Source organism: Anser brachyrhynchus (genome assembly GCF_964034855.1).
Source record: "Anser brachyrhynchus genome assembly, chromosome: 16".
Classification (NCBI taxonomy): Eukaryota; Metazoa; Chordata; class Aves; order Anseriformes; family Anatidae; genus Anser; species Anser brachyrhynchus.
Window position 1 is genome coordinate 688769 of NC_137734.1, and position 9236 is coordinate 698004.

Here is a 9236-nt window from a genome sequence, read left to right on the forward strand (position 1 = left end):
CTCTGGGCTTGAAGTGGTGAGCGCTACAGCTGTCCGGTTTTAAACAGCTGCCAGTGGGCTCCTCCTTCCGGGATAGTGCGAGGGTTGGGAAGAACACCGTCACCTCTCGTTGTGGTTGGACTCCGGGGAAAGGGTAACGTTTCCGAGTGTCTGCTCGCTTCTTGTGGTCCTTAATGAGAGCAGCGTGTTTTTGCTGTAGTCTCTATGTGCTACAAAATTTTAATGAGGGGTCAGTAGATGTTTATTATGCAAAGCTTTAACCCTGGAGATTGGGGAAAAAAATCCATCAGTGCTCCTTACATGAATTCCCATTCAGTTGTTGGCAGTGGACACAGATTTAGATTCTGCTGTGATACCTCTGTAAGAGAAGTTGGCCGTTGTTCATTAGTGTCTTACTCAAAGTCTGTTTTTCTGTCCGTCTGCTTTCTCTCCCACAGAGTATGCAGAGAACATCGGGGATGGGAAGAACCAGGAGTTTCGGGAGAGTGAGCAGAAGCGGATCATGGATCTGCTGGAGAATTTCTGAGGACTTGGCGGCTGAATTCTGTATTTCCCTAGGAGGATGCAGCGTCTGGCTCTCTTCTTCTGCTGCCCTCTTCCAGCCCTGATTGCACGATAAAAATGATGTTTCTATGAAACTATTCTAAATGGGATTTTGGAGATATTAAATATAGTTTGCTTTTTTTTTAAATTCCTTGTTTGTTATTTAAGTCTACTATAAGTGGGACTACAGCTGCTTATTTTGCAATAGGGCATCTCAAAGATGTTTTCATTTTTTTCCCCAAAGTCCAACAGCAGTGATCAGAGCACAAAGCAGTATGACAGTATAATGCTTAGAAGCAGGGTAAAGAGGAAGCACAGATAGCTCAAGACGACTGTAGCGTGTTACCCCAATACACTAAGGAAAATGTACAACCCACTTTACTGATGAAAACTGGGGAGGTTGAGCAGTTGGGTTGGTATGTGTCCAGTTCAGCTGTTCTTCAGTGGGTTGTCGGTCTCTGTCAGAGCACAAACCAGGAACTACAAAACCAGGAACTACAGCCGCTTTAGCCATTCCTGCTAAGTCTTCCCCAAGGTGAGTCAGAAGCAAAGGCAAGTTTTGGCACAGGTTGTTCAGCTCTCACCCCTCCGGAAGGGGACATTTGAGAGGTTCTGTCCAGGTTCCACTCAAAATGAAAGGGGAAGGTAAGTGGTCAATAAAACACCCAAATTCCATCAACTTTTCTTTTCGCAGTCTGCTTCAGGACTCAGCTGTACATGTTCTGCAGAAAATCAGTATTCTGAATCTTGAACTGGGAGTCTGGCGTTTATAGCAGCGATAAGTCCACCGATAGAAAGGGGAAAGCCCCACTAACGCCAGCTCTTCCAAGTGCACTGTGGGAGCTGCACAAAGACCAAGTGATTTGCCTCTCACTGACCTATTGATTGCAATGAAACAGACCACCGCTCATTTTTCTGTTGCCCCTCTGCGCTTGCAGTGTAATTTCCGATGTCAGCCTGCCGAATCCCACCGCTTCCCCGAGCAGTGACTCCCGACTGGCACGAGAGGTGGCTCAGACTATTTTCCTGCATCCTTTTTTCTTCTGCTGAAGTTAATGATTGTCATCACAAAACATCACTGTTCCAGTAAGCTGGGCCCTGCCTAATTTAGAGAGATTTGCATGCTGGCAGCATTCATTTTTTATCTCCAGGAAAAAAGCATTGTCAGGGAAGCTTAAAGGCTGCCTTCAATCGTGACTGCAGTAGGCACTGCTGGCCTGGGTGGCATCAAATGCAGTTGTTCAGGGGATCAGCGTGGAAGTCGTGGTTTCAGCAGCCAAAGGAACGTTCAAAAACACTTTTTTCAAGTTTTGTTTGAATTCCTCATTTCTTGTCTTAAATTACTTTCACCACCTCCCCCCTTCCTTATCTTTCCCCCTCTCTTTTAGTTTTTGACTTTACATGAATCTTGGAATTCTTCCCTTCCCACACCACGGGCAGTGCACTTGGGATCAAAGCTGGTCGTTGCGCCTTCCTCCTGGAAAATGACCTGTTGCTCTTGTCTCACTGTACACCTGCATTTGAAAAGCAGAGGAGAAAGGGAGGTGATACGAACAAGTGTTTAGAGGCAGGATAGAAGGAGGAACTTAATGAATGTGAAGCCACTTTGAAAAGTAGGGAGGGAACATATTGGGGGGGGGGGTAGGGAAGGTTCTTGAAAATAGTAATAGAATCCACTTGAGTACAAGCTAAGGTTTTGCGTTATGCTTTTTGTTTTAAATCTAAATGTCATCTTTGATGTGACCTCACTCAGTTTGCTGCATGTGTGTGCATGTGCCCGACTGCTGCACGCCGTGAGGCGGTGGCAGGCGTGGTGCTGTGCACGGTGGTGGCAGGCGTGGTGCTGTGCACGGTCACGCCGCTGGGCTCTGCTCCCGGCGGACGGGGACTCTCCAGCCGTGGCTCTGGCAGGAGTGAAAACGCCTCTCCCTGTACTGCTCTGGCTGGAGTTTTGCTTTCTGGAAGTAAATTTCTCTTTCTTTTAATATTTTCCATTCTAGATGTCTTAGCTGAGTTGCTAAACATGGAGACTGGGCTGAAAATAATTCCCTGCTCCAGTGGCTGGACCGCCAGCTTCCCAGGAGCAGTGCTGCCGGAGGAAGCTTAGGCTGCTTGTAATGAATGTTCCCGCTTTATAAGGCAGCTTTTCTTTGATTGTGTTTTTTTTTTTTTCCCCCTTTTGTAATTTGTGAGCTCTTCAAAGTGCTTCACCAAAGCCTTTAAGTCTCCAGGTAGTTCACTGAGAGAAGCCGTGCTGGAGCTGTGGTGGTTTAGCTCGGTGCGCACCTCGCGATGTTGTGGGGTGCTGCCAGTTCCCTGCGGGCGGAGGGGCTCTCGCAGCAGCGCCTTGGTGCCAGGGGCCAGACCTGGGCTGTGGTGGCGCCGCCTGCTCGCTCCGAGGCCGTTTTCTCCCGCAGCGTTTTCCTGTGCTTGGCGCTGGGCAGCTCTGCAGCGGGCGGTGCGGGGAGCCCTCGGCCCGGGAGGCGGCAGCTCTGGGTGTGCGGGGAGGTTCCCCTGCCCCTGCCCTGCAGCCCTGTCCCGCTGGCCCGGCGGTGCCTTTGTCCCTTCCGTGGGGCTTGGCGCAGCCGGCTCATGCACCAGCGGCACGGGCCCGCCGTGGCAGGGTGCTTTCTCTTGCTCTTTTTCTCCCTGAGCTGAAGGAGAGGCGTTGGAGGGGATTATGAAGAGCCAAAACGCCAGTGCTTACCTGAGCACGACGCAGTCTTTGTGTCTCTCTCCTGATAGATAAGGATGTTCCAGATGTTGCTGAGGAATTAGCACAGAGCTTGTTATTACAAGTCAGGCTCTTACAAGACAGATGATGAATTCTCTCCTCCTAATCTCCTAAGTATTTCAGAAGCGAGGAGCCCCGCTGCACACAAGTTAGGATCCTCTGCCTGGTGATCCCTGCGTGCCACGGGGCCTGGAGGCAGCGCCCTGCCCAGGACGTGTGAAACCCCCAATCTCATAAAAACCCCTGGCAAAGCGCGACAGCCACGCAGTGCCCCCTGCTCCCTGCTGCCCTGCTCCAGGCGCTTCCCTGCCCCTCGGCTTCGTTACTGCTTTTGCTGCTCGTGCCTGAAGACGTGCCTGCACCACGAGTGTTTTCAGCAGACGAATAGTGAAATGTGGCGAGGAGAGGGAGATGCTCTGAAGGAGCGTGGTGACCAGTGAACTGTGGCCTTGGCTTGGGACTGTGGAAGCCGAGCTCCCTCTCAAAAGCAGGTTTTATCAGCGCGGTGCCTGGGGCAGGGAGCTCGCCTCCATCCCCTCCTGCGGGGTGGTGGCAGGGGCCGGGGCAGCCGGCACACGGGGCTGCCACACACGGGTCCTGGGCACAGCCCTGCTGCGAGGAGCCGGGTCCTCTGGCTTGGTCTTCAGGATGGGCTGGATGCCCACCTGGGCCCTCTGTTATTAATTAAGATAATTATTCAGCTTAATGTGCTGCTGCTGTAGGCCAGCTCATTTTTGCTGCAATGTTGAGCAGTACAGAAACGCCTTGGAGGTATGAAGACCGGCACCATGAGCCTGAGCAGCTGTGAAGAATGCCGTTATTGGAACTGGGGGGGGATTAAAGGGTTGAGCTAATAACAGGTTTTCTTACTGGCGGGTTGGAGAAAGGAGGGTTTGTTCCCTGGCTTAACTTCCGATATTTTTGACCAGCGGTTGAAGTCCAGGGGCAGCACCGTGGCTGTTGGCTTTGGGGTTGGATGTGCTTTTACCAGGGGAGGGGGGGGCTGAGCAGGCCCCGAGCTGCTGGAGGCGGCCCTGAGCACGGCCCCACCGTGGTGATGGGAACCAGGCGGCCTCGTCTGCGCCTCTGAGCCCCAGGCGGGTGCACGGAGCCCCCGTGTCCCCCCTGGGGCTGGGCGCTGGGGCTCGCGTTTTGCTGGGCCCAGGGGCGCTGAGGTGGGCGGCCTTGACTAGAAATGGGCGCGGGCCTTGAGCTGGACCCCGCTGAGCAGGGCGGGCGCGGGGGCGACGCGGGGCCGCGGTGCGGGGGCAGCCGAGTGTGAGGGGAGAGAAACCGATCCGCATCGCACCGCGCTGGGCCGCGTTTGCTTGTCTCCGATTGTAAACAGATTTGACTAAAGAGGTAAATTAGAAGTTAATTAGAAGGAACGTGATTGATGAGGCACTCTGGTGATGGGGAGGCAGGAAGCTCGCAGCCCAAAAGGAAGGGGAGGGTGGGTGCTCTGCGGCTGCAGCTTTGCACCCCCGTTCCCCGCAGCTGCTGCGGGAGGGACGCGAGCTCCCGGTGCTGGGTCCGTATCGGGCACCGGGGAGCGGGCAGGGGCAGGGGCTGGGGCTGGGCGAGCAGGAGGCGGCGGGGGGCGAGTGTCTGGGGAAGAGCCCCTGGGCGCCGGCCCCGTGGCCGTGATGGGGCTGCAGCCCCTGATGGTGGCATCGGGGGGGTCCGAGCCCCAGCTGCGGAGCCCGTGGCTCCCCGGGGGGGAGCGGCAGGAGCTGGCAGGGGCCCCGCAGCGCGTCTGGATCCATCTTCAGCTCCGCTCCCACCTGAGCCTCTCTAAACGGGGAGAGATGAGTGCAAATCAGGGCTGAGGAATCTCTCTTGACATCCTGGTGGAGAGACCCAGGTGACACTAAATACAAAGAGACACTGTCAAAATTGGGAAACAAACCTTCAGCAGCACAAATAAGTCACTTAAGTTATTGATTTTTAAAATTTTTTTTTATGAGACCTGGGTTTCAGGAACTGCTTTTCTCTTATAACAGTCAATAATACGGAGGGGAAAAAGGTGTTTTATTCTTCCCTTCACATTTATTTTTTTTGGTCCTTTAAGTAATGGTTTGGAGACAGGGAACCATTGCAGAAATGATTGACATCTGTGGCAGCGCTTCTCTCCATTGGGAAACTGATGGTGGGTTTTGCAGAGGAGGAAGGAGTTAATGGACTGGAAATGAGCATGAATTGTTCTCTAAAGTAATAATTCTTTCCAAGTAATTTTCTCCTGAATTTTATACTTTGGATAATCCTGCCTAGCGTGTGGGCAGCTCTGGGCAGAGACCTGTGACTCCCTGCAGACCTCGCTTGCTGCTGCTGCTGGTCCCCGCTGGCTCGGTGCCGCAGGGACGCTCTCCCGCTGCGGGGCAGGGCACGGGGGCAGCGGCAGCCCCGGACCCAAGCCCCCCGCTCGCCTTCCTGGGGTGCACCCCCCGACCCCCCGGGGCTGCCGCCTTACGGGTGCCGCAGTGGCGCTCGCCCCTCGGAGCGCTGGCCCTGCCCTCCCCTCGCTCCTTTTTAACATCTGCCTGCTTCAAACGCGCGCTGTCTCCCTGGCTTATTGCCTCTTGGATGATTTGTGGAAGAGAAGGTTGTAATTTTGGATGTTGGTAGCATTGTTTTCCTGCAGCGCACACAGACCTTTGCAAATAATCTAATAATGCAGGAATGTCAAACTTCAGCTGTGGAAGGAAATCCTTTTATACAGGGATTGTCAAGTCTCTAAGCGAGTATCAGAAATGAGCTCGCTATCAGTGCGGAGGGTATTTACTCTGCCCGTCAGAGAGACGAACAGCCCGATGCGCTCTCCGGAGCGGAGGGTACGAGGCAGCTGCTGACACGCACGCTTGCCCCCGCCCGCAGGGCTGTGCCCACCTTCGCCCCCCGGCTCTCCTGGACGTGCCGGGTGCTCGCGGGGCCCCTGGCACAAGGAGCAAAGCGGGAGGGCACCGAGGGTCCGGGGCAGCTGCCCCCTGCCTCGAGGCTCCCTGCCTTGCTTAGTGCCCTTCCAGTGCCACCCGGTTCCCGCTAATGGCACCTCTTGTCCTCTTCCTCTTGGCCAACTCTCGAGTCTGTACTTCAAAATAATTCATGAGGCGACTCCCAGCACCCCAGTAGCTGATTTCTGTTATATTTTGGATGCGGTAAGCAGAAGGTGCAATTATGGGGTTGCCCCCTCAGTGCCTGCTGGGTGTTCTCCCAGGGGAGCGCCCTGTGCACCATGCACCAGGCGTCCCCCCAGGTGTCCCTTCGCCCTGTCCGTGCCCCCCTGGGGCTGCCCAGGGCCCCTGGAGGTGCCGCAGTGCGGCTGTGGTGGGTGCTGGGCCCCGGGCACCTCCTGCCCGGCTGCTTGCAGAGCTTCAGCTCAACCTGTGCACGTGTGGCCAGGGGAAACGCACACGCCTGTCTCAGGGGTGCAGGAGCCGTATTTGCAGGTGGGCCTGCACCGTGCCTCTGTAGAAATGGCCACTGCATCCCCTTTTGCAGGTGCCCACCGAGCAGAATGGGCGGCGTATGTAAAACTAAATAGCAGGCAGAAAACCTGGCGTGAATGGAGATAAGAAATGCTTCATCCTTGAGAGCAAGTCCCTGGGCATGTTCCCCTGGAACAGGAACCCTGCAAGGGAGGTGCCAGCTATTTTAGAGCATTAGCAGACATGCAGATAACAGCCCGATTTATGCAGCGAGTGCCAGCATCCAGCTAGTCAGGGAGCTGCTGGCTCTGCTCTCGTTCAGCGTGTGAGTGACCTTCCCTCCTATCCGTTTCAGACACACAGGGGCTCATCAGGACTGTGTGGCTGCAATAGCAGACAGCATCTGGTCTGGTCCTTTTCACTGATGAATTAAAATTGAGGAGGAAAATGAAACCTTCCAAGTGTGTGCAAGATGCGAGGACGCTTGGCTCTCCCCTTTCCTCCTTCTGCTGGGCCGCTGCACAGAAGACTTATCGTCAGTTCATCATCCTGCTGTGGCGGCAGAAAATCAGCTGGAAATTGAACTTAATTCCGGCTCTGCAGCTGGAGATGTTCCCAGCTCCAAGAGAAATTTATGTTCTCCTTGCTTCCTCGTGGCATGATTTAAATGTAGTTGGTTATACGAGGGAAGATCCTGGCAGGTTCAGCACCAAGGTGTAGCTGCGCACCCCCAGCGCAGGCTGGGGCCAGGGACCCCCCCCAGACATGCGTTCCCTCTGTGTGGGGCTGACCCATGTCCGTGGTTTTTCCCCGCTCCCACGACCGCGGCGGTTTGGTGCTTGGTGAAGTCATGGTGTTGGCTCCCTGTGTTACAGGGGAGGGGGGCACTGTGCGGATGGAGTCTGGCAGGGTTTTATTGGGGTCCCCTAGCGGGCTGGTGGTGGGAAGGAAGGCGAGCAGGGACCCTGGGCCACGAGCTTGTGTTGCCCGACCCACGGGGACTCGCTGCCCCCTTGCCCTTTGCTGCTTCTTCCTCCTGCACTCGACTCTGGGTGTGAGCCCCGTACCCGTGATTGTGGGTGCTCTGCTGTCACGGGTGGCCCTGGGCACCCCAGCGCTGCGGAGCTTCCCCATGCCCAGCCCAGAGCCGCTCCCTGGGGGCCACCTTCACTCGCACGGGGCCCTGCTGCTGCCCACCAGTCCCAGGGAGATGGGGCCGGCGGTGGGGCTTGGCTGCCCTCCCCCTGAACGTGGCCTCGGAGAGGGCAGGCGGCCCCCAGCCTTCCACTGTCGGCCGTAGCTCCCTCCCAGCAGGGTGGGGGCTGCCTGGAGCTTTCCATCGGGGAAGCCCCGAGCCCCCTGGTGCCCCTGCACTGGGGGTGCCACCAGGTGCGACCCTCGGAGCCGCCGGCTGCGCGGCACCAGCAGCCCCGGCTCATCCATCACCGCATCGCGCGCTCCTTCCCCCCGCTTTTAACTCTAGAGGGAGTAATGAACTTGAGCAGAGATCAATGCTATCTGGTCTGCTCTTATGTGGGTTTTATTCTGACATGCGGAAAACGCTGCAGCACGTAGAACTTCTTTAAAACTATTGATTTGTAACGGTGGCGCCAGGCAGCGCGGCCCCTGACTGGGGCGCGGTGCTCTGCCCAGGCCGACCCCGCAGCCCCCGCCTGCCGGGGCCGTAATGTGAAAAACGCTCGTGGTGTTGCTGCAGGAGGAACCCCGCTGAGGGCAGGGAGAAGAAATACCGCCTGTTTCCAAGTCCGATTTAAAGAATCTCTTTGTAGCAAGCATCCGTCTCCTTGTGGCAGGAAACACCTGAAATAATCTGATTTTTGCTGTTTATCTGGAGAGAAGATATCCTTCAGGGCGCTGTGTAGCGCACAGATAACATCCCAGGAGCGAAGGCTGCGCCTGTGCCTTCCTTTCCAGACGAAGCCTGGTATTAGGCAGCAGAGGCACCGCCTGCGGGCTCCTCCTCGCATTTCACACTTTCCGATCCGGGTGCGGGACCTGCCCGGGTCACGGTTCCCCCGCCCTGGGCCCGATCCGGACCTGCCCCATGCTGGGGGCCGTGCCCGGGGTCTCGGGGGGGGCGGCCCCCAGGTCCGCGCGGCTCGCGGAGTTTGGGGTCCTGCCTGCTGGGGGCACCCCGGGAGCGTGGCTGCGCCCCCGGCCCTCTCCTCCAGCAGGGGCCGCGCCGCGCCCCGCGCCCCGGGAGCGGTTCCGCGGGGGGAGGCCGGGCTCCGCGGGCTGCGGGACGCGACCCCCCCGCGCGTGGGGGGAGCTCCGGGCCGGGCCCCGCTCCCGCGCCGCGCCGGGTGCCGCCCGCGGGGGGTGCGGGGGGCGCGGGGGGCGCGGGGGGCGCGGGGGGGTGCGGGCGGGGCGCGGGCGGGGCGCGGCAGCCCCCCCCCGGGGCCGCGCGTGGGGCGCGTGGGGCCCGGCCCCGCCCCGCGCACTTTAAGAACGGAGCGTGGGAAAAACTTTGGGGGTGTGCGCGGGGCCGGGATCCCTCCGCCGGGCGGGGGAGG

General features: G+C 57.5%; 1 protein-coding gene across 1 annotated transcript in view; it reads left to right on the forward strand.

Moving 5' to 3' along the window:
* CTNNBL1 (catenin beta like 1) overlaps positions 1-691 on the forward strand; it is a 48067-nt gene extending 47376 nt beyond the window's left edge. The window contains 1 exon segment of the mRNA XM_080558656.1: positions 438-691. Coding sequence (XP_080414782.1) covers positions 438-526 — 89 coding nt within the window. The 3' untranslated portion in view covers positions 527-691.
* The last annotated feature ends 8545 nt before the right edge of the window (positions 692-9236 follow it).